At 33.4% G+C, this 26,772-nt stretch overlaps 1 protein-coding gene across 1 annotated transcript; it reads left to right on the forward strand.

The window, feature by feature from the left end:
- Positions 1-2,154: 2,154 nt before the first annotated feature.
- On the forward strand, positions 2,155-26,400 carry LOC134264030 (tRNA (32-2'-O)-methyltransferase regulator THADA-like). Its single transcript, XM_062746330.1, is given in 42 exon segments — positions 2,155-2,377; positions 4,329-4,426; positions 4,769-4,899; positions 5,079-5,233; positions 6,012-6,044; positions 6,326-6,374; positions 6,752-6,936; positions 7,181-7,269; positions 7,474-7,706; positions 7,873-7,938; positions 8,028-8,145; positions 8,433-8,505; positions 10,034-10,224; positions 10,506-10,652; positions 10,745-10,826; positions 10,989-11,143; positions 12,209-12,364; positions 12,469-12,567; positions 12,644-12,773; positions 12,987-13,123; positions 13,294-13,715; positions 13,903-14,045; positions 14,340-14,548; positions 14,999-15,108; positions 15,243-15,375; positions 15,577-15,690; positions 16,602-16,724; positions 16,878-16,975; positions 17,077-17,163; positions 17,420-17,470; positions 17,472-17,525; positions 19,751-19,768; positions 19,770-19,893; positions 20,635-20,735; positions 21,184-21,670; positions 21,879-21,959; positions 22,340-22,380; positions 22,955-23,021; positions 23,170-23,320; positions 23,435-23,548; positions 23,813-23,937; positions 25,750-26,400. Coding segments are annotated over 42 exon segments (5,832 nt in total). The 5' UTR covers positions 2,155-2,292; the 3' UTR covers positions 26,317-26,400.
- The last annotated feature ends 372 nt before the right edge of the window (positions 26,401-26,772 follow it).

Consider the following 26,772-nt stretch of genomic DNA (forward strand, 5'->3'; position numbering starts at 1 on the left):
TCAGAATTGAAAATAATTCACAAGTAACTATGCTACACATAAAGTTATCTCATGAGAAATTGTATAATTCAATTTTTACAAAAAAAAAATCAACAGAATGATTCCAATGGGTCCCAAAATTGTGTCAGATTAAGGAAAATTGAACTGATAGTGTTAGATATTTCATCACAATATTTTATCTTTAATACTTTTTATCTTTAACCTCTTGATATGACATTGACCTTTACGGTACATTAAACATCTCGTAATATATGTGTCCAAATATCAGCCCTCTACTATATATGGAACATAAGTTACACTGCATTTCGTAACAGACTTACAGTCTGTACTGCATTTAAACAGCATTAAGCCATTCTAAAATGTAAGCTACCAAGTGACCGATACATGTATATAGAATTCTCTGATTTTTTTCCCCACAAAATATGTCAATTTTTGCTTAAGTAGCGCATAAAATATCTACCAAACTAAGCGATTTTGTCGTCAAATACTGGGCAAGTTCTTTTATAGTTGTCTTACTGGTAGCTTGTCTAGCATTGTAGTGCATATGCAAGATGTTTTTTTTTTCACTTTACTATCTGGTTTCATCTCTTTGTATGATATATAATTTTATATTGTGTGTGGACTCTAGACTCAGATCATGCTGATAGATGTTTGAAGTTATAAATCTAAGTTTATCATCACTGTAATGAAAATGAACTGTCTATCCCAACATTAACAATATTTCAGTGACATTGCATCTTACTGAACGGTGTGTCGATTTACCCAAATGGAGCCAAAGATGACTCAAATGGACTTCTGTAGACTTTATATCAAAAATAAAATGCATCTACAGTGTATATATATATAAAAATAATTATTTATTTTTGCATTTAGATATTTATATTGTTGAATATTCAGAATAATGGCTATTGAAATAAATGTGTTTTGTGTTTATGACAAACATTCAAATTATTGTATTAAAAAAAAAAAATTATTCATTACAATTAAGTAAATTATTTTAAAATATATGAGTTTACCAATCAGAAAATTTCACAAAGTTATATTCTTTTTTAGTAAATCAGTACGTAGCAACAGGGGGCCGGGGGCTTGCTCCACCTCTATTTTCCAGACATAACTTTTAGTTTTACTGTATTAAAAATGTTCATTGAAAGCCCCCCTCCACCACACACACTTTCAAAAAAAAGATGCTACATCACTATAAATGATATTACTATTTTATCATAATTAAGTCCCTTTGCTTAAATCGACGCAATTTACTGAATGTCACCTATCATGGATCATCATTGAACATATACACTGTATAAATGAATCAATGTGAACAGAACTCATCTAACCAAAAACTATATGATGAAAAATGATTGAAAACTGCTCAGTTTTTAATTTATGACAGAGAATGTTAACACCTAAACATTCATAGGGAAAATCCACATTAGTCTTTGTGTACAAGAAAAAAAAAAAACTTTTCAGCATTATAGACACATTAAAACCACAATAAATAGAGGAAATTCGCGTCGCAACTTTATACTGGTTGCAAGTGGCGAGACCATAATTTAACCTTACTTGTGTCTAACATTACATTTATCGGCAAAACAAACGATAATTATTTTTATTTTATCTTGTTAAAATACTGTCTTACTTACAATAGATCGGTTTTGATTGCGAGTTTACTAATCATAATATTGTTCTCTCGAGTGCAAACAGCTGATTAAGTTGGATGCCGATCTCGATGTTTAAAAACATTAAACAGTTTATAGTACACTTCTGCTGTCGCTTTCTTTTCCCAAATAGTTTTTTTTTTCAGTCAATTAATAAATATCTAATTAAATTAGTCATATATTGCACTTCTTCTTATGTAATTTTAGAGATGAAGTATCACATGAAAGCCCAGATCAGATGCCGATCGCGATGCAATAGCGTCGAATGTCAAACACTTATTTTTCAAGATTTTGCTGAAAATATTCAAAAAACCAGAATTCTTTAACAGTCTTGGAACTTTATTACTTCGATTTTACTTCATTTTAAACACTAATTGCGTCTATATAAGGCGATTACAACTTTCTCGGGGTCTAATTATACGAGTGTCGAATTGCACGGCTACCGCTTTTTTCAGAGCGACACTGAGCACTAGCGACAGTTTTCACTGGTACAGCGGCCCACATGAGTGAAAATGCTGCTGTCAGACTACATTTGCCATTTGGTGGAAAACATCGCTGAATCGGTCAACATGATACTTACCAAAAGAGAATACCACAAGCAACTTTCTTAATAAACATTTTAGGCTATTTGTTGAAAATGTCGGCACTAGAGAAAAAGGAATATCTGGATTGTCTTGATCTGGTCAGAGATAATCTGTTGCAAGATGTATACAAAGTCAAAGGTAATTTAGTCTCCCCATCTTCAATTTGTTCGTTGCTTTTGTTCTTACGGCTTTTTCACTTATATTGTGAAGCCATCAGCCGCTTGTAGAGGGCAGCATTTTTTACTGGTGCTCAACAGTTTATTCAAACCCATGATGTAAAGGATCATTCCTTAAAAACAGTACTTAGCTAAAACACTCTGTGTCTGTGGACAAGCTCTCACCACCACAGATAAAGGTTGAGTACATCCCTTATAGTTCTAATGCAGCCCCCTTCAAAATGATTTTGAAGAATATGAAAGGAGTTGTACTGAAAATAATCTCAGTGAGATGTCGTAGGGACTAAAATATTTGGTCGGACGTCCACTACGACATGGACGTCCGACCAAATATTTTAGTCCCTACGACATCTCGCTGAGATTATACTGAAAATAACTCAAATTTATAACAAACCAAACAATATGTTTTTCAATGTGACTGTTGGGGTGAGCTCAGCTGTATCAAAAATCATAGTCGACACACTGATCAGCCACTTCAAAGAAAAGTCGCACAAGACATCTCGACTAGCTGTGAGCATAGATTTCGTCGGAGCTTACAGAGACAGTTGAGCGTGTAGTTTGAAACTATACAGACATAGTGCAATTTTTGACAAAAGTCATTGCAGAGTATTTTTTTGTTTGTTTTACATTGAAAGATTTATTTATGACCCTCTTTCTTCTTTTGTTTTGCATACAAGACTTCCAATTCGAATTGCTTCCGTTTGTCATCGCCTGCTTTCAATAAAAGATTTTGGTCCCATTTGAAATACAGTATAATTGAAATTGTCACATTATCTAAAAAAAACTATTAATTATAAAAGAAAGAATTTCAGTAGTATTCTGTCCATAACAAAAAATATTTTGCCCGCTTTATTTCCGAATTTTACGGTCAACATTTGACCTACAGAAGAAAAACCAATAGGGGCCTAACTTTGTTTTATTATGTCGTAGGAAATAGGTAATACATTCAAGTAACATCCTGTATATTTTGGTAGGTATACACAACCTAGCGTTGTTCCCTCTGGGCTTCTCACCCGCTTCAATTAAGCTCCACCCCACAGCAAACTTACCTGAGGACTGTTTGAAAACCTCGGTCTTTAATAGTGCTGGGCAAAAAATATCGATATTTCAGTATATTGCAATACAATCACAAAAAATATTGTATTTCAATACGTTTTTGTAATACCAAAATGTTTTGACTCAGGAATTCTATCATTAAAAATATTAAGAAAAGTTGTCAGAAAGTTTTTTTTTGTTTAAGCAAAACATTAAGACAGTTCTAATCTGTTGCATGGGTGTATTTCAGTATATATGTGTAATTAAGGCAACTTGATTCTTTTCCCCTTTGGTTACTTATTTAGGTATGTACATTCTACGGTAAATTGAAGTTAATATGAGAAAATGCCATTTTAATTATGTTGAAAATATTGCAATACACATCGCAATACAGTTATAAATATCACAATATATCGCAATACAAAATCTCTGGCCAATACCCAGCCTAGTCTTTAAGTATTTTACCATCAATATCTCCAATCTTCGGGTATCTCAATTTTTTTCTCAGCCCATTGAGTTTGAGATAACAAGGATTGACTGTATTTGAAAATAAAAAAAAATTTTGCAAAATCTTCCTGCTCAGTTTTACATTATGATGATGATTTTAGTCCTGATCCATTGGAATACTGCCCGAAACAATGAACTATATATTAGTTTCTTCAGCACTAATATTTGCAGGGAGGTGGACAGGTATAGCTTATATCCATGCCTCTGGATGTAGTCTATATCGGTTTACTTTTCTGAAGGGAAAACTTGTAGTCCAGACTGTCGGTGCAAACTGAAAACTTTAAAACAGTCTAAAAATGACCTTTTAGTAATTATCATTGTAGATATAATTTTACTCATGGAAACACTTAAAAACATAACATTTATTTCAGACGAAAATGTTCCAGAGGAAGAAAATTTATTAAACAAAGAGTTTCAAAAGTTATTTGAATCAAAAGACATAAAACAACAAATTGTTATTCTTAAGGAGGTAAGATTTTATTTGAATTTATAGTAACATGATATTAGGTAATAATAACTATCTTTTATCTGAGACAATAAGATTTGAAGAAATTGACAGGGTATATACATATTTATACATATATCTACTGGCTGTATTTGAAATCTGAAGGAATGCTCTTGGAGAGATTAACAGTGTGTCTGCACCCTATCATAACAAATCTAATTTAATTTTATCAAATAGAATTAAAATAAAATACCAAGGTGAAAAAAACCCACAACTCTATGTACTACTACTATAGGTTTTTATTATGAAATGAGATTATGCCTATACAATTTATGTATAATCACTTTAATTAAATTAACATTCCAGCTATGCAAAGAAACCCAGGAATGTTTTCTGGGAGAAGGCATAGGGTCAAAGATACTTTCATCTGTCACAATCTTAGTCAACATCTACCTGAATTGTCCTCCTAAACACACAGCAAAAAGGCTGTTGGCAAGGTACACAAATATCTTGGAACTATGATTTAACAGTGTATATTATGATTGAAATTGTAAACAAATCCAATTTAGCTGATACTTAGCTATCCTGGTAAGATTTTTCCTGTTTTATTCCAAGAGAGCATATTGGAGTTCTTTTGATTCCTTATATATGTATTGCATGTACAGTTTAATTGTAGTACATTCCAGAATTTTAACAATGAATTCAAAACCTTACTGTGTGAACGGATGAAAGAAGAAGTCCTAATGAAGATAACTGGTGAGGTGGGAGATCTCCTAGCTGCTCGACAAAATGTGAACATGATATACTGTCTCATGGAAAACTTTACATTAGGTGTGTACTCAAAAAGGGGATGCAAGTTTTTGATATGTCATATATACAAATTTAAAAACTCTCTCCCTCTCCTTTTTGCCCCTTCCTTAACTAAATTTATAAATACATATTTACTTATAGAGTTATGGAAAACTTTATATGCCTTAGATATGTATACAAAAAGGTGATGCAAGTTTTTAATTTAATAGACATAATGACTTAAAACTCTTCCTCTCCATCTCTCCCTTAGCGTTATTAATATATATAGGATCTCCCATGGTTTGTGGTTTGATATGATTTTTATCCAACGAGTTGTGTGTTTTTTTTATCCCCGAGCCTTGGCGAGGGGATAGAAAACACACAACGAGTTGGATAAAAAATCATATCTAACCACAAACCATGGGAGATTCTTTTTATCACATTTTTTTTCACTATAAATGGGTATTTTGTCTTTATATCTAATTCAAAGTTCCCTTTTGGTTACCTCGGACCAAATAACGTACTAAATAATATTACGCTGTATGAAATAGTTCGTACAAAAATGAAAGAATTAAAAGTATTTTAGCACTTATTTTTTTAAATACATGAATGAAAATTTGTTAAAATATATCAAATAAAGTGAAAATTGACAAACTAAGTCATTCTCTTCTTCATGTTCATGTATTTGTTTATTTACATTACGTCATGCAGCGTAGGAATACATAGTGTTGATACGAAAACGATATCACATGAGCTATATCAACGGGATAAAGGTGAAAATATGTGATAAATATTGATACATAGTTTTTCCTCTTTGCAGGGGAGCAGTGTCTTACTTTGATCTTTCTACCAGGTAAAAATTAGTATAAGAATTTTCTTCAATATATTCCCTAAGTTACTGTGTAGTGTATTATTTTGGTTGTTATAAAACTATGGTTTCATATGCTTCAAAGTATAAGAAAAGGATAGTTGACTTTGAATGATACAAACAGTGCAAATATCAATCTTTATTAGTGGCTATTTGAAAAATTTGAGACAAAGATTTAGCAATGAAATAAGCCAAAATTAGATGGCCATCAAAACAGATGGCTATACTACCACAGTATCACCATGTTTGTCCATCTTTTTTTTCAGTCCTAAAATATTTAACCAGAGCTCTGACAAAGTTTTTAGCTACTAAGAGGTATAGTTTTCAAATTTTGTACACCTTTGTGCAGCATTTACAAATGTTTTAAAATAACGAATATAAATTCAATTTTTTAGGATGTAAAATATCATTTGATACTGTGATATCACAAACTTTCATGGGGTCTTTAATAATTTTTTTATTTTTGAGGTATGACCCACAAAGTCATGTCCATCATGAAATGTAAAATGTTACATACATAATTACTCAGCAATTCATCATCCACGAAATCAAAATCCCACAAACAGCCAATATTTTTTCCTCAAACCATGACAAATTTGCCCCTCCCCCCTGAAAATATGTGATTTTACAATAGTTTAAGTTATGTGATATATTCATTGTACATGTAATGTAAAGTAAACCTTTATCATTAGTACTGACCTGTCTCCTGTGGAGGATAATGAAGTCATGCATCACTGTCTGGCCACCTTACAAGCCTCCAGTAAACTGGTCCAGAAATGTACGGGGAACATTGGAGGGGCAGGGCCTTACACACAGACAGACCTCCAATCTGTCGCACAGACGTTTATTGAAAATATAATGCTGATACTCAAATCAGGTGTGTAGGATGCCTATATTTAGGTTGTTTATTTTATGAAGCACTAAATGTAAATTAGGTTATGAAATGCTGATACTGAGGGCTACATGAATTTAATTCTCTGGTTCTCATGCCAATTTTTTTCCAAAACGAATGCGAGAGAGAGAGACATTTTGGGGGGGGGGGCATTTCATTGGCCCCTTAAATGATTCAATTGAAGTTGTTTTCTTATCACCTAGGTAACTTTAATATTGTTCTTTGTTAGATAATTTCCTGTTGGATTGTAAAACCAGTGGCAGCATGTGCCTGACCCTCCTGCTAAAGCTCACCATAGGACAGAATACCGCAGATCTGGTATAAAAACAATATAAGATAATCATTTGTGAGAAAAATTTGAAACATAAAAATAAATACAGTGTAGATTCAGAAATGTATGATAGCCTTGTACTATACAGTAAAACTCGGTTATAATGAAGTCACTGGGACATCTTCGCTACATCTGTGGAATCACAATATCTGTGTTTTTACTAAAAGAGTTTTACTGTATATGGATTTCAGATCTTGGACATTGTATTTGGTGAGGATATGAAAAGTACTCCTATTCCCGACTGGTTGTTAAGGACATCTTTCTGTAGGAGTGTTCTATCCCAGTTCTCCCCTACTTCCTGTTTGTGCTTGTGGTTTGGCATTCTGGCTCAGTTGGATGTTTCAGACTTACTAAATCACAACAAAGACAGCAAGAGTTTACTGGTGGATCTCATGCTGAACAAAATATTATCAATTGGTTCAAGGTTGGATGCTTTTCTACAACCCTTTTAAAGTTTGTGAAAAATAATGCTCTGATGTGACAATGTACAAGAAATCAAGTTTAATGTTTATCCTAAACTGAAGTGAGTAAATTGCATTTGTACATATTTTGATGTCAGAAACTCAGTTCCTTATTTAATTTGTTTTCAGAAATCTTGACACGAGTGGGAAACTTCAGATGGCACGGACTGTCCTCATGTGGACCAATAGATCTCTGTATGTCATCCTGAATGTTTTTGTTTTACATGATTTACTTATTTTTGAGAAATTGAACTGTACATGTGTATTTGTTATTTATAAACTAGGGCATGTTTGAAGTCAGATAGCTGTGGGCCTGAGGTGGTGGGGAGGTTAGTTGGTTCTGGGGAGCTGCTGCAGAGGGTACTGAAGTTTGTGTGGATGATATGGGAGGATACAACAGACGTAAGGGCTCTGTTACACTGAACTGTAAATAACATACAGATTAGTTACATGTATATCTCGCAAATAAAATAAGGAAGGAGTAAATAGATATGACCATCAATACTTTCTTTCATTCTTTGTATAAAAACTTATTTTGTATTAATATAGAATGTTCAATTTCAGACTGACAAATTGGAAATTAAAGTTGATGCAAATAGTGAATTTATACAGTTCATTTTTTTCAAGTATCTGAAGGTTTTAATACCTATTGACGTTTTTTTGTAATTGCAATACAATATTTTTGACAGGTAATAAGGTTTACTGCCAAGGACATCTTTGAATCTGTCATTAAGGTACACAAGGCTGCAACTCATGCAAAAGGTATAATAAAATCAAGAATGTGAAACTATTAGGTCAAAATAAACATGAATACAGTAAATCACAAAAATTCATGGCCAGCAAAGATTTGTTTTCTAACCTATTGGTGTAAGTCCTTAAGGCTTCTTCACTTATTCTCTTGGTCATTCCATTCACTTGTGTTGGCTTCTCTTGGCCTTACATTATACCAGGATTATTTTTAGATAGTCAAAATGTACCGGTACTTGTTGTAACTATTGTAAGACCTATAAATAATGTACATGAAATTTAATTTTCTACCACCTTGAAACCCTTATACCTGGATTATTGATAGAACAATTGTTGCAAACTTTTTTTCATATTCAGGGAGTTATTTGTACGTTTATTAGCTTAACATTGTGACAGTTTGTCTGCTATACCAATTGATATTTTTGTGACAGATATACATACATATATTTCTAGGAACAAAATATTTACTTACAGTTTAGAATAACATCCAGAATGTTCCTATAATTTAATCCATGTGTATTTTTTTAAAAACACAGCATGTTTAAATAATTAATTCTTTGTTAATGTCAAACTTGTTTGGCTCTGTACCCCAGTGTACGATAAAACTCATGTTGTGCAATGCCCAACAACTCATGTTTTATACCTTGTTGATTCTGAGATCTGTTCATAAATTATTGTTACCTTTGAGAAATTCTTGTTGTGTTTATAATACTGAAATTAACAAGGAATGAGGTACCCCCCTACTTGTGTGTACAATATGATGTTATATTTTTTAATACCCATTAAGGAAGCAGCTATTAAGTTGATCACTTAATTGTTAAGATTTTATGTCTATGCAGTAACTCCGCGCGCTGACTTATTAGCCAATGAAAATATTTTAAATCTAAAATTGCTCCCTCCGCCCCTTCTTAACCACTAAAATTTTACTTAATATGATCTAACTATTACTAAGGAAGAGCAATACGTGGGGAGCTTGCAATATTTTAAATCTAAAATTGCAAACATTTTGAAAAATAGTAATTGCTCGCTGTAAACTTTTTTTGTGGAAGGAAAGAACACACACAAAAATCTATCAGAAAGAAACTAATTCAATGTGAATCATTACAGTGACAATTTAGTTCATAGTGTCACTAAGAATCATCTGATTTGTATTCATGTGTGGCGGTCAGCCGGGTTCGATCGCCAGTGGCTGAACAGCTCAGTTAGTAGAGCACTTGACCGGAGATTCAGGGGGCCCGGGTTCAAATCCCAGTCTGGTCTGATGCATTTTTCTCCTCTCCCATTACACATGAATTCCCAGGCCTAATATACAAATTCCTAAAGACTTGAATTGTTATAATAAGTTTTCAGAGTTTGCATTTTAACTGTATGCCTTCACACATAAGGTTAAACACAAGGACATCTTCAACAAGTGACAACAGATAATCTGAAAAGTGGCATATGGCACTAAAACAGCGTGGCACGGGTGGAGGAGGGGGGCTTAGTGTGTGCAGTCCGTGAATTTTTTTGAATGTTGAGTCCATTTAATTGTTTCTATAATTAGCTTCAGAGGACCGGTTCCTGCTGGACCTGACCAGATCTCTCCTGCTAGACGTCAGCTGGTCAAGCAAGGGGAAGTATGGAACACTCCGAATACTGGCCGAGAATTTTAAAGTCTCAACACTACTTCAGCTCAGTCCAGACCTCGCACAGGACATTCTGAACAACCTTAAAGAACAGACTGTGGCTTGTTATGTAATTTCTTTTCACTATTTAACAAAACACAATGATATGGTATTTACATAATGTACATGATGGGAACACCTTGTCCATCTGCCTAAGATTCTCATCCAGTTCACAGCTTTATTCTAGAAATAAGTTGAAAGTACATACTTCATACAAAGATTGCTTTCTATGTGAAGATGTGTCTTGACCTAGTTTGAACCATGTCATTTTATCCAGTTCATACTAGTAGTCATTTATATAAGATGTTAAATTCCTGTCCTTATAATTTCTTGTCTGTAACTATTTTCCAGGCTAGTGATTTGTATGACAAGCTTTTAACTGAGCATCTCAAAGAAATTTCTAAACAAGACAGGAAGCAGTGGCAAAAGATTTGGGTGTGGCCCATGCTGCAGTGCATGATGGGAAACAACTCACAACAGAGAACATATGTCATTGAGGTGACAACTTTATACTGTAATTCTCAAATCCTTTTCTATTTCAGTTATCAATGTAATTGTTCCTCAGTGGGTGATTTGTTTCTGATTTACAGTATGTCCTCCCCAAACTTCTGAAAACAGGAAAAGACACCTTGGAGTACATGATTTCATCTCTGTGTAATGACAATCAGTCAGGTATCATTTACTGGGTATATAGGGACAATTACTGTTAATTCCAGATGCAAAACTAATATAGTGTGTATTCCTATAGGTCATTAGCTTTGAGTTGTTTACATTTTAGTAATGTATTATCTATATATGGATAATCAGGCATGTATCAGTTTATCAATGTTGCAGTTTCAGATGACCAGCTAGGTGCCCTAATCATGTGTTTGAGGAGAGCTCGAGTCATGGGGCTGTTAGACAATTCTACAACTGAGTCGTCACACTGTTTGTATGGAGTAGTGAAGATAGAACTTGTCAAACAAGCCCTTAGCCACACAGATGATCAGGTAAATTTTACAACAAACTTCTAGGCTAGCGATAAATCTAGTCCTTCGGCATTATAAATGTAGAAACCAAAAAATGGATACTGATTTATCAAACTCTTCAATTTAGTTCATGTATGCCGTCATTCGTAATATTTTTGAAATTTTTGTTTTTCTTTTAATTAAATTCAACACACTGTAAAAGTATTACATTTGGCAGTGTATTTTTTGTAGCGTTTTTTGGCGGAAAGAAACTTCCGCTAATTCAAGTACAATGCTAAATGTCTTTTAAAAACATACCAGGTATATACAGTTGTGTGCCAAAAGTGAAGATAATTTTATTTTTTCTTTATATATTTCATTGAAAACAATATTTTGTAAAATCGCTGGTATGACAACATTTCTTGACAGATTTTATCAAAAATTTCTTGATAATCCAAGAAATTGTTGTAGTTAAAAAAAACAATAATTTTTATCTGTTAAGCATTGATAATTTAAAAATATTGTAATTTAAGTGTGACATGATTTTTTAAGTCATATACTCACAATGAATTATATAGTCAACATTGATCTTGAATTTTAGAACTGATGTTTAGTGATGAACTATATTTTACTACATATTAAACGTGTAATGACCTTTTAAAGAAAGATAACTACACATTTTCTGGTTTAAGTACTGAAATAAAGAATTAAATTGGACAAAAATTGACCATTTACCTATGATTTTACAAAATGTTGTTTTCAATGAAATATATAGAGAAAAAATAAAATTATCTTCACTTTTGGCACGCCACTGTACATTAATAAAAACGTTAAGAAATGCACTAAATCAAATATACGCTAACTTGTTCAAAAATCAATTTCTGCCAAATATTGTACATGCTACATATAATACATTTACAGTAGTTATTGTGCCTGAAAAGTTTGGACCGAATCTATTTTGGGATAAAGAGAATATCAACAAAAAAAACATTAACCTGAGAGAGTCATGGGGACTAGATTAACGGCTTGCCACACTGTACCCTTAAGAAGAAATAAGAATAAGTGCTTGAAATGTTGAACATATGTAATTAATGTTCTTGTATTTAGGCTAGATTGGATGCATTTGCCTTACTCTGTGAAAACCACAAGACATCAGAACCAATCTACCAATCAGAGTTCAGATTACTGAAATACTTCATCCAGTGGAATATGAAGAATCAATCCCCATCCTTTAGACAACACATGGTGGCTCATGTTAAAAAGGTATCAAGGCTTGTACAGAAAATTTGACCTAACTAAATATATTTGTGTACTGAGGATGACCTTAGTTGAAAAACTTCAGCAGATATTTTACATGTACTTTGTAGCTGTTTATCAGATTTAAAGAGAGTGAAGGTGCATTGTGCAGGAAACTTCAGTCCAGAAAAACACATCCAGAAGTCAGCAGTATTTTGGTATCATATAAGGTATGATGATATTCTCTGTTAGTACATAAAATTCCTGGTGGTACCTTGTTACTTAGTTGTAACATTTATTTTACAGACCTTTGGTTCCTGGCTGTTCCAGTTCTTACTTCACTCCCTCTACCCGGGGTCAGCGTTTGCCAGACGTACCACAGCCCTATCTGTTCTGTCAATCATGGTTCATCTTCTCCAGCCTCCTAACAAGGGAGGTAAGTCTAGATTTGATCATTTTTCTATAACTTGAGGAAGCTGTAAACACTGTTAGCTGAAGAGTTCTATTTCAGAAAATTTAATTACGGTATGCAATATTTCATTACAGTTAAACCAATAAAACCCTGAAGAAAGAGGAACATAATTCTTTGAATTCGCCTGTTTGTTTTTAAGCAAGTATTCTAATTGAAAGGGTATATAAATGTTTTAAGGTTATATCATTTGGGAGGAGTGGAAAGGTTGTCACATCCAAACACTGATGGAATGTATGACGGACACATTTGAAGACAACAAGAAAGAGGCCTTCAATATACTGAAGCAATGCTTCAACCAGGGACTTCATCTCAAGGTATTTTAATTCAGACACAGATCTGCTGTACTGCGATATACAAAGTGCAGAATAAGAAACTTTATCAGAATTCAATCTACTCAAGATAAAGTACATTTCTTTTCAATGCATTGAATTGTAAACAGTTTGACATGGTCGTGTTTGATACATTTGTTTGTTTTGTTTCGAAGAAGCTGATCAATATGAATGAGTCTGAGCTGTTAGACATAGGTCTAGAATTAGCTGGCAGTAACCGCCCACAGGACTGTACCACAGGAGCCTACCTCCTACGAATCCTACTCCTACAGCCTAGGATTCAGGACTTCCTGCTCAGTTCCCAGGAGACCCTCACTAAGTACCTAACTCCTGCTGCCCTGACACAGTGGAAGGAGATACTGGACGGAACACAGAGTCTGAGCTCAGCTCTCCAGAAATTGTCCCTCCAAAATAGTAATTCATCAGGGGGGACTGTGCTGTTGCTGTGGATTTTGTTACTGTACTTAGAGGATCAGCTGAAGGTTGCCAAGACTGGATTGTTTATTGCAGCAGCAACAAAACCAATGTATCCCACATTACACTGCATCAGATACATCCTGTTTGATGTCAATCTGAAGTAAGACTTAATTTTATAGGTAGTCAAACACGCATATTTTTTAATCTCCATTGATAATATTGATTGATAATAGTATACACAGATTGTTCAATGATATTCAATTTTTGCTGTTTACATAAGATAACCAGCTACTGTTTTTCATAGGAAGACAAGACCTTGATGTTATGCTGGTGAAATTCTATTTCAGAAAGCTGACTACAGAGGAATTGTTGCTGTGGCATCCTCTGATGGAGAAGCTTCTGTCGTGTTGTCTGGAGATATCAGATATCGTTTCTCCTGTTGTACAGAATAGCTCACCTGAGGGGAACGTCCCTGAGGAAGCCATCAAAGGTAAGATGTCACAAATGTCTCATTTCTGATTTATGGTTTGCTTTGTGTAATCTCATTTCAAAGGTTTTGAGAAAGTTTTTATCTTATTCTGCTGATATCTTGCCTTGTTTCTTCAATTAAAGTCTTCTATGTCAGATATTGTTTAGAATTTATCTGATAGGCCAAGATTTCTACAAGAGACAGCTTTAGTCTTGAAGTCACTAGCTTATATGGTCTTGAGATTAAGCCTATAAATAATCACATGCTGTGGAGCCATGTATCACTTTTGTTGTAATTTATTAAATTTATATTTAGGTGTAGAGTCCATCTTTGCCAAGGAGGGAAAGCTGGGTAGCTCTGAAGCCGAGCGCTGTGTGGAGACTGTCACACTGATGCCAGAGTACCTCGTCGTCTGTTGTTGGAGGAATGTCAAGGAAGTGTCATTGTTACTGGGACAGCTGACATTTGATGCTCCAATAACATCACCACAGACTTCAGTCATAGGACTTCTCACTGTTCAGCAGGTACTACTAAGCAGAAAGAGATACAAGGGGTTTGTGTATTGTGTAATGCAGTGAGAAACAAGTGGTTAAAGTAGATTAAGGGCAAAAAGAAGAGGAGGGGAAAATCTTACTGACAAATAATAATTTTTTTTTAAAATCAATTCTCTTCATAACGTGCACACTGTATGGAGCTAGTGTTATCATTAAGAAAAGGAGTTTACTATACAAGTATGGAAATAGAGATTTTCCAGAAGGAAAATATTACAATTTTTGTATTGATCAATGCTGAGAACAGAATTTGTAACTCAATTACTTCAGGCAGTACAGTAGCTACAATTATGTTAAAGCTACAGAAGTGAACAATGGTAAGAGGAGGGCACTTGTAGATTCTGAGGACAGTCAATGTCAGTTATGTAGTAATTATTTTACACTACTTCTATGTCCTTGATTAAATTTCTTTAATTTTTACAGAATAAGGTCATTGGAGAGTATTTCAAAAAGCAGTTAATGGAGTCTATACACAGGGGAGCATTTGAGTTGGCATGTGCTGGGTTTGTCAAACAGTGTGAAATGCTGTGGAGGTAAAATTACTTTCCATAGGAGTCATCAGTTTTCACCAATTTTTTAATTACTATAGATCTTATCATTAAAAGAATTAGTGTACATTTTTCTTTGACTTCTTCATTGATAAAAATATCCATATATGTTTGACTAGATGTAACATTAAGACCCTCCACCAGTTACCCAAGCTCTGGTTAGAACAAGTGATGGCTGACATTAAAAATGATGATGAGAATAACAAGCTGTGTGCTACCAGAAGAAGTGCAGGCATCCCATTCTTTGTACAGGTAGAATTTACTGCAGCAAGTCTCTCCTACCTCATATTTCAGACCATGTCTATAATGATGGACCAATATACAACTAATTTACTGAAGATCATTGTGTAGCCTTTTAATATTATTTTCAACTGTCTTTATGCAGATTTTGTTTTTAATGTGCGTTGCTATACACTTTGCATAGTTACTGAAACAGCTATACCTTTTCTCCAGACTTTAGTTAGTACAGAACCCAACAGTACTGGGCGGCCATGTTTTAAGCTGACCATGAGGGAACTGCTACAACTGGCTCTAAAGGAGGACACTAAAGAATTGTCTAATTCCAAGGTTTGTAACATATAAAGGCATTTTATGAAGCTGATCTTGGAACAATTAAAATGTTTTGATGAGAATCCTCTCTTAAGGGGGCCAACTGTGGTTTATTGTATGAAAACTACAATAGCAAAACTCTTTATTTTTATACCATTTATAACTTACATTGACTTAAGTGCACATGCCAAGTTTGAAGAAAATTAGCCCAGGTATTTTTGTATAATAATGTATCAAAATACATACATTTACTGGAGATTATATGTGTAACTTAAAAGCAAATTATACAAATACTACAATAGACTTGCTCAAACTATAATATATGATGAATAATACTATATTGTACATTATGTGTAAGAAACACAAAATTCTATCAGCTTGTTTCCAGAGGGGGCATCTCAAAATGCCAAAAATTAACGAATTCTCCTGACTTTACAGAGTACCGTAAAATATGACGGAAACAAATGTTTTATACAAAAAATTGTAAAAGTGTTCGACAGATTCTAACATTTTTGTGTTTTAAATTTCAGGAGCATATGTTTATTACTTTTTCTTTAATAATATTTTTATTACCCCTTCTTTAAGAACTTCACGGTATCATAGCGTCCAAAACGGACCATTACAATGTTAATCTACCTATCAGTTGAAAAATCAGTTATATAAAATTTTCATTAAATTTTTTAGCCTGATTTTTTTTAATTTTGTTAAATTCGTTTTAATTAAGTGAAAAAATTCCTTAAAAAATTAAATGCATTTTTTGATGGTTTAATGGCAGTTGGCCCTCTCTGAAGACATAAGGCAGAAAAAGGAAGCATAATTTGATAAATTTGATAAATCTGAAATTATACTTTTGATCGGGATGTTGTCTTAGGAAAAAATAAAATACTAATACATGTATCTAAATAGAAACTGCTTCTCTTTTATGCTAGGTCCATGCCCTTAACATCCTGAGAGCTCTGTACAAGGACTCCAGACTGGGGGAGGTGGTCACCACTTTTGTTGCTGATGGATTGAGGGCAGCCATTTTGGGATTTCAGTCGCCATTTTGGGCTGTAAGTGTGTGTTTTCATATAAACAGTTTTGATATAAGCTGTGTTTTAATTATTTTAGATCAATTCAGTTTTCCCATTCTGTGAATACTCTGCTCTTCCTCAAACTGGCAGGGTAAATAAGCTTAGATTTAATGCATAGTTTTGAATATGTAGGTGAGGAATTCCTCCACTCTTTTACTGAGCACTATGATGACCAGAATTTTTGGAGTTAAAAGAAGCAAAGATGAGTCAAATATGTCAAAGAAAAACTGGTAAGTCAAGGATATAACTCAAACTTTACTGGATATCTAGGCTCTACAACTGGTAAAAAGATTGTCAGTATAAATCATCAATTGTTTCAATATATTTACAGCCAGACAGGCCGTCAGTTTTTCCATCAATATCCAGTTCTTTACCCATTCCTTCTGAACCAGTTAGAAATAGCAACTAGAAATATAAGGTACTTGTTTAGATATTTTGTAGTCGAGATCTACCACACATTTATTCTGTAGATCACATTTTATTCCTAAGAATAAATAATACATGTAATTGGAGAATATATGTACAAAAGAGGACTCAAGAATAAAGAATCCTTGTGAATCTAAATATATACTACCTGTATGTAATTTCCGGTACATTACCACGTAATAAATTTGTGATTGTTCTTAAAAAAAGGAGTCAGTAGACTTTATTGACTAATTGTCTAACTGTTAAAGTGATACAGACCAGCTCCACCTCCACCCTGGGCTGTACCCCGTAAATGAAATCAGTCACCACTAGTACTTCTCTCAACCTGGCAGCGTTTATCCCTTATGTAATTAGGTATGTCGAGATATGAAACTATTTGTCAGTTAAGGTAGGATTCTTCTCTGGTTTCTGACTAGATGAAACATTCAAAGTATATTTGCTTATATGTCTTATATATTGAGGTGTGAATTTGTATTTTTCTCCTCATCACAACTGTACAACTTTAAATAGAAATGGTAAACTGCTTTTGAAAACTAGCAGGGACTATATTGTTGGCGGAACTTGAAAATATCTTCTTTTTGCCTCTCAAAATTATAATAGAAAAATGAATTTAGTTATTATTTTTACACAATCAAAGACTTGGAGAAATTTTCAAATGTAAGTTAAATTAATAATGAGGGACTAAACTTTCAAAATATATCAAATAAATATGATTTTTCAAATAAACTAGAACTTTGTTAGCTTTTAAACACTTCCTATCAAAGTGCAGATTTGAGCCAAAAACCTTAAAAAGTATTTTCTCTCTCTTAGTAAACGATCAAAACTTTTTGTTTTTGTATCATTTTGTACATTTATAAGACTACTTTATTATATGTGAAAATAAGAAAAAGTTAAATATAGGAAGCATATGAAAATGACTAATATATCCTAAAAAATTAAGAAAAACAGAGAAAATTTGGATTAGCCAATATCCAGTTAAGTTAAATTATTCATGTAAATTTGGTAATATCATGCTATAGACCCAATATAGTAATATGTTTTTATGCAAAAAGAACAATCATTAAACTTTTGAAATAGAAGTAGGTATCACATGATTGGCAACAGTTATTTTTTATTCTTAATGTCAAGGAAAAAGATCATGACCTTGACCTGACCTTGCCTCTAATATAAAACGGTCAAATTTAATTTCACTGATACTATCACTTACTGATATTGTCTACTTGATTCTGTGAAAATTTCATTAATTTTTAGCTTAGGTATTATGCGAGAGTAAGTCGTCCGTCCGTCTGTCTGTCTGTCTGTCTGTCTGTCCGTCTGTCTGTCTGTCTGTAAACAATTTTTCAAAATGCTATAGTTTTAGTCTGATTTCAATATAACTTGGCACACAAGTAGACTACACTAAATACATAATTCTGTATATCGGTTTTTGATTTCGATGAACGGTGTTGCCGTGGTTACTAAAAATAGAAATTTCTGTGAAATTCTTTCAAAATGCTACTCCTCCTACAGTTTTAGTCTGATTTCAATATAACTTGGCACACAAGTAGACTACACTAAGATACATAATTCTATTTATCGGTTTTTGATTTCGATGAACGGTGTTGCCGTGGTTACTAAAAATAGAAATTTCTGTGAAATTCTTTCAAAATGCTACTCCTTCTACAGTTTTGGTCTGATTTCAATATAACTTGGCACACAAGTAGACTACACTAAGATACATAATTCTGTGTATCGGTTTTTTATTTCGATGAAGCCTAAAAATAGAAATTTCTGTGAAATTCTTTCAAAATGCTACACCTCCCATAGTTTTAGTCTGATTTCAATATAACTTGGCACACAAGTAGACTACACTAAGATACACAATTCTGTGTATCAGTTTTTGATTTCGATGAACGGTGTTGCCGTGGTTACTAAAAATAGAAATTTCTGTGAAATTCTCTCAAAATGCTACTCCTTCTACAGTTTTAGTCTGATTTCAATATAACTTGGCACACAAGTAGACTACACTAAGATACACAATTCTGTGTATCAGTTTTTGATTTCGATGAACGATGTGTGGTTACTAAAAATAGAAATTTCTGTGAAATTCTCTCAAAATGCTACTCCTTCTACAGTTTTAGTCTGATTTCAATATAACTTGGCACACAAGTAGACTACAGTAAGATACATAATTCTATATATCGGTTTTTGATTTCGATGAACGGTGTTGCCGTGGTTACTAAAAATAGAAATTTCTGTGAAATTCTTTCAAAATGCTACTCCAAATACAATTTTAGTCTGATTATAATATAAATGTTGCATGCAAGTAGACTGCATTTTAAAGAGACTTAATATCATTAAATTTTTGAAAAGTTTCAATTTCCAACTGCTTAAGTACTTTTCTCTTCCTTTCCTATAAGTACAAACCAGTAGAGCTTCAGTCTCGACAGAGACTTCTGGTTAAATATTAGAAATATGAGAAGAATCCTACCTTATTAGCTGAAACAGGAACAATGACAAGATTTTGTGCAATAATGAGTCTAAAACTTAATCTTTTACATATTAATTTATTTTCTTTTAATGAATTAGTAAGAATGGAGATGTAGTTCTAGTCCTGTAAATAGCCTTACAGCCATTAGTGCAGAAAGGTCACCTATGTTCTGTGATGTCTCAGCTGTTGAACTTGATCCCTGGATCTCAAGAAGAGGCTAGGCACAGCCATATACACGGGGCTTTGGTAGAGGTGTGTACTTAGAGTGTTGCTGCTTCTGCATAAAAACTTTATCTCCAAAATTTGAAAGTCGTATAGCAAACAATTGCTTCCATGATTAGGATGTGTCATTTTCACTTTATCAAATTTTAAGAATTTCACTGGTTAGGGTTCAGTTTTATACCCCTTGATAGACCAAAATTGTGACATTCCTAGAGAGTTGAATCCTATGGGCTGTATTGATCTTGTGGCAGAGATCTATTAATGATGTAAATATACATGCATACGCTTTTGATGATTTAAACAATGAGTCCTCTACCAAAATTAGGTCTTTATTATATTTTATCACTCAATTTTAATTTACTCGAATCTTGTCTCATGATCCAACAGACCACAGATATATTTTCTTTAATACACAGAAACATGACGTTATTTTTCTTGCGCATTAAAAAGTCCCTTGTTATTATGCGTTGTTTTATGGATTAAAATTATGCAATCGATCTTTAAAGTTTTATTTTGCTATATTTAGCTAGTTATAAGGGGGCGTATAATAAATTTATCATTATGCTTGAGAACCAAGATTTCAATTTTATATGGCCTTAGGTGTTATAATAATATATATGTATTATAAGTTTCAGAGTAAAGTTTACACTTTTATATGTTGAGATAAATTGAAAATGAGACATTGGGAGAGGGCTAATGTATACGGATTTGTCTTGTATAAGTTGCAGCATGATACTCAGGTGAATAATGAAGCCTTCATTTCTTTAATAGATTTCAAATCTGCTTGACATGGTATTAACAATGCCTGGTGGAATAAACTGCTCAGAGTCTGGATTGTCTTTATGGAAAGAAAAAATGTGGCTGCTCAGCAGGTAGGCTATAAGATTTAGGATTTATCAAAAGTGTAAGTAGAGATCCGATACTGGGACAATGTTCTATTCATTGTAGTCTAATCTCTTTTACCGTATATTGTTTTTTAACACTGCATCAGCAAGTAGTCTAATGAAGAGATACAGTTTAACCTCATTATCTCAAACTGTAAGGAACTGAGGAAAAGCAAGAGAAATCTGAAGATCTGAGATATCTAGGTTGAAATACAGAAAGAAAAAGTGATTGGGACTTTGACATGGTAGTTGAGATCAGTGTTCATGATACTGAAGTTCTACTGTACGTGTAATTTATGAAATTTTCAGAAGCAAAAAGCCTGAGAAAATTTGACTGGTTTTAATTTTTTTGATTGATAAAAACACAGGGAAAAATCATTTGAAGTAAATATGAAATACTTTAATTAGATAAAGGAATGAACTTTTTATTTTACAGACAAAATCCATGTTACATAACAAAACAAGCAGCCTTTGAGGTGTCAGAGAAAGTCCTGTTAGTTCTGAGGCAGTTTCCAGAGCAAAAGATTCAGGAAGTCACCACAGACATTAGTAACAAGCTGTGTGGAGCCTTATCAGAAGAATTTCTATCAGGAATATACAATAAAAAAGAGTTGTGTTCCAGTCCAGGATTTATAGAGTACCTCACTGTGATTGCAAAAATGGACCTCCAATTAACACTCAGAAACTGCACGTCGTCAGCTGAAATTCTGAGTAAATTCCAGACATTGTTAGCCTCTGAACTGTACGAGGTTAGACTGGTGGTGCTGGATATTCTGATATCCTTGTTCCGAGAGGAGGAGCCCGTGAAGCAGGTGCTCTCCCACTGCCTGTCATCTGTTGCCACAGAGAGTTTGATGTCATTACTGCCTTTTCTGTATCACATGGCTTTGTACAAGGAGCAGCACTTTGAATGTCAAATTAAGGTAGGAGTAGGATTTGGGAGTAATTTCTCAATGATATTTTAAAAGAGTAGACCACAGAATGAACTTGATGATACAGACTTCAAATGTAAACCTACACTTGATTAATACACAGATGAACTTTAGATGAAATGAAGACAAGAGTAAATTTATTTAGCATTAATAAGTATCAGATGAAAGATTTAATGAAATGATATTTTTGACTTTTCAGGTATTTGAGGCTCTAGATTTACATCCCTTGTTGAAAAAAAAAGATTGGAAAGATATAAGCATCAAGGAAAATTCAAGACAGGTATTCTTAATCTTTATATACACCAAATATTTATTGACATCAAACATAATCAGAAACTGACTTATTTTGGTAAGAGAAATATGTCTTGTCAGTGGTTTACAATTGTCAAATTCTACCATCACAAAGAAAATTCACAATCTTAAATCAGTTTTCACACCATATCATGAATTAAAATGATTTCCCAGTAGTTTATGAAAGATTTTAAAAAGTTTGCCTTTTCCTGGGTCAATGCCTGTATAACTAGAAAAGATTGTGATAATTCACTGATGTACCTTAAGCAGTTTTAATTTGATGGTACCCATCCACAAACTTTTTGATAATACCTATTATTTATCCTTGTACATTTACATGTATTCATCACAATTTTTTCATTTCTTAAGGTCTTAAAGCAATGCTTGACTGTGATAGAATCATCTTCGAGGTATGAATGATATTATTTCTATTATTCACATTTAAAGATTTTTATGCCCCCCTTCAAAGAAGGGAGGGCATCTTGCTTTGCTCTTGTCTGTCGGTCCACTTAGTTTCCATTCATTTTCTTAACAACCGATGCATGTACTAAAATGAGATTTAGTATGCAGACATATCAGATGAATATCCAGGTCAAGTTCTGTTTTGGGTACAATTGGGCCATTTTTGACAGAGTTATGCCCCTTGGACTTAGAAAAATTTCACTTATTTGCAGTTTCCGTTCATTTTCTTCGCAGAGGTTGCACATACTGAAATGAAATTTAGTATACAGATTTATCAGATAATATCTAGGTCAAGTTCTGTTTTGTGTACGATAACGCCATTTTTGACAGAGTTATGCCCCTTGGAAAAATCCCAATTTGGGGGGAGGGGGGGGGGACATAAGTGTTTTACAAACATCTGTTGTTTTTTTGAAGTTAATTCAATTTATTGGAAGAAAAGTTCATGTTGTTCATTTTTTGAATTATGAAGGAAAGAAATGTTAGAATAAATTTTCATCCATATAAGGAATTTCTGTTAACTAGGGATGAAGTAAAGGCAGCTGTGATACGATTTACTCGTTGGATAATAGCAGATGTTTTAAAAAACTGGGTAAGGAAAATGTGTTTCTAGAATGTAGTTTGATGATAAGCAACATTCACATCTTGCAAATTTTCATGTCATAATTTTCAATACATATTGTGTATATGGTTCAGATACTCTTTTGTGAGATGTTTGAAGACTCCTGTGTTGTTTACAGACAGAAGACTGCATGGAACCTGTGGATTCCTGGATGGCCATTCTCAGAGATAGTGTAGGAGCAGAGAAAATCACTGACCTTCAACTCGCAGTTGTCATGGTGATTCAGTGTAATGCCCTCTGTCTCCTCAGAAACTCTCATTCCTTTCTAGGTATGCCCCCGTACATCATATCTTGAACATTTTAATGTGTAAATAAATGTAATAGAGATACTGTTGTGTTAAAATTAGGGGATCCTTTTAAAAATATTTTTTAATTTACCTCAGGAACTAAGAGAATGTTTGAGTTCTGGGAAATGTTGACCAGCTTACAACAGGAGGATGACCCTGAGGTCAGAGAGGTCATCAGCAAGACACTGCAGCTTCTGGGAAATGACAGAGGTTAAAAATCAGTTAATAGTCACTAATGATAAAGCAGACAAGTCATAACCTTTTGAAATATATGTGCATTTAATTGAAACAGGTAATTCTGATTTATTCCACATGCTTCAAAGAACTAAGTTTGGAGTAACGTTCTGCGTTACATGAAAAGAAGTTTATTTATACTGAATTACATATTGTTTTTTATCATTTCAAAAAAAATTAAAAAGAGGTAGCAAGTAAAAATATGATACAATGTGTAGAGCTCTCCTTTTGATTTTTTAGCTGTCCAGCCTTCGTTGACCTTAGATTACTTGGTGAGGTCCTTTGTGGACATCCATGCTGGAACCAAGGGAGTTAACTGCTTCTTAACTCTGATATCATGGATCATTAACAATGAATCCTCAAGTGTATGTATTAAACTTTACTTCTTTTTTGCTTTATCTACAAGGTTTAGCCTAAAAGTAATGTCACAACTGTTAAAAAAAATTAATAATTGAATGTCATCAACAAACTCACATCACAAAACCAAAAATTTTGTTATTGCTAAAGATCTTCTTGCACTTGAAAGCCCTAAGCAACAGCATGTCAAGTGTATATTCAATCTAGACAAGGACTTCAAAGTTATGGCTGGGGGGTATAACATATCATTGCTCAGTGATATTGTTAAACTTTTTCAGTTATTGTTCTCCTGGGGAAGATGATGTATGTAAGCTTAATAAAAGTAGAGCACAAAGTCCTCCAAATGGAGGGCCCTAATTTCCTAATAAAGACATCCAAAATACTTGTGTTCACCAAAATACTGCAGTAGTAATCAAGACACTCCACCATGGGTTTACAAAGATCAAGGCCATGGTGTTGACTACTTGTAATGAAATGCAATAATATACTGTTACTGAAGATAGTTTGAGTCATAGCAGTGTACTTTATCAGTTTATGTTAGGTGTGAATGTCAATATCATATCATGAATCAATTTATTGTGTTATTGATTGGTTAAGACCTACTTTAAAGGGAACTCGGTTAATTTTAAATTCATGCTGAATTTTAAAACTGATATATATGTATTATAATTTCATGAATCAGTTTATGGTCTTATTGATCACTGAAGACCTACTGTAGAGTGAACTCATTTTATTTTCAGTTATTCTGGCTTTTGAAACTGATACCTTTTTAGCTCACCTGAACCCAAAAAGTATTTCTCTGTTATTTTCTGATGTTCCACCAGAACTCACTGGTCCCATATTTTAATTTAATCAGTTTTGGCCCAATACATCCTTGGTTGAGGGGAACTCAAGTTAGATCATAAACAACTATTCCTTTTATGGGGGGGGTTGAATTGATATGCAAGCCTACTTGTAATTCAGCAAGAAAAACAATGGTCAGGTCATTTAAAAGATTTATACAAGAAAAATACTTAAAAATCTAATTCTGGGAAAAGAATTCCTGATATTGTATATAATCAGTTCTACTTGTAATTTTGTTACAAGTTTCTTTTCAGTTCAAGATCATCTCTAAAGACGTTATGTGCTCTGATAGAGTCGCAGCTGAAAGTCATATTTTCATTGAATCATTACATAAGGAAAATACTTTAAAATCTAATTCTGAGGAAAAGAATAAACACGACTAGTCATTAGTATATAATCAGTTCTAAGTAGTGTAGAAACTAGTTTGTTGAAATCATAGTCCCTGGAGCTCTGGGCTTTTCAAGTTCAAAGTTCTCAAAAGACGTGTGTTTGTCTGTGACAAATTTTCATCGCAGTTTTCTCAGCAACTACTCTTCACACGTGCTTGACATCTTGAAATTTTAGCACAGTCTTAGTTATTTCTGTGTGTCTTCCCATTACTGACATGACAGCATATATTCAAATCAAAGTGGGGGTATTGACATTTTGAGTATTTTTTGTATTTCTCGAGATTTCTTTTTATTCAATTTTTTAAAAAGTCACCAAATTCTCTCAAGCAAAGCAGGAATTAATCACCAATTTTATTTTTCAAACCCCGGTAGTCATATAAACAGACACTAGGAGATAGATACTGGAAGGTGCCACAATAGTGGGTCAAACTTCTATCTGGAAATTCATGTTAAAAATATTAATGTTTAGACAAAATTCTTTGGAAAGCTTTTTCTATGGAATAGCTGATCTTATCTACATGTGCACATGGGAGAGAGTGGTTACTAGGGTGAGCACTTTCTATTACTAATAATTTTTTTCTTTTTCAGGAGGGAGCAGAGAGGCTGTTTGACAAAAGTGAAATGAATGTCTTTAGAGAGGATGTTTTATTTTACCAAATTCTACTGAAGTACTGTCTTGGTATGGCTCAGGTTAGCAGACCTCATTCAAAAAAGGGAGACAACTCAAAAACTCACAGTGATACAGATGAACAGGTCGACACCATTGGAAATGGTGATGTGAGGAGGGAATTGGAGGTCGCAGATGTTTTATCACAGCTTTCTCTAGTAGCTGATGAAAACTTTTCTCTGAACTCAGAAACAATGTTACCATTATCAGAATCCAGTATTTTGGAAATATTACAGACAATAAGGTCTTTTCTGAAGAAAAAGTCACCATTGACAGTTGCAAACGAGAAAAGGAATCCATTCCTAAAAACTAATGCATTTCAAGAAATTCTTTTGGATCAATACAAATGCAGATTGTTGGGTTTTATTTATAAAATCCTCAGTGATAAATGTGAACATTCAGATGGTGAACAAATAATGCACACATTCATGGAATCAGAGGATGAAATGAATAATTCAACCTATCCAAATTGTTTTGTATCAAGTTGATATCCAGCAGCAATAGATTTCTTTATAACAATGCTTATTGTAATATATATGTCTTTCTAATGTAACATGCGGAAAGGAAAATAAACAGGTTTTAAAAAATATTTTAACGCAAACTGTAGGTTTATCGAGTTTATAACCATGGTAAATGGTAAATATTAATATGCACTAAAGGGCAGTGAACTCGCTCTGAGACTTGGATGTCTTTTGTTCTGTCTATCTGACAGAGTTAGAGTTATCTCTCTTGGGATGCTTTACAATCCAAATCTTGAGTCCACAGATGTCGATTAATCTATTAAAACGAATAAAAAGTTTGATATCATGTTTCGTAATGCCTGTAGATTTTTATAGATTGAATTTCATAACAGATTTACGAATTGATGGGTTCAAGGCAAGGTTCCCTTTTATAAATAAACAGGGCTGAGCTGTCCCCACATGTTTCTGAAACCAGAGAGGTGT

Source organism: Saccostrea cucullata, unplaced genomic scaffold, assembly GCF_032062105.1.
Source record: "Saccostrea cucullata isolate Sc308-1 unplaced genomic scaffold, CSIRO_AGI_Scuc_v1 ctg339, whole genome shotgun sequence".
In the NCBI taxonomy this organism is placed as follows: domain Eukaryota; kingdom Metazoa; phylum Mollusca; class Bivalvia; order Ostreida; family Ostreidae; genus Saccostrea; species Saccostrea cuccullata.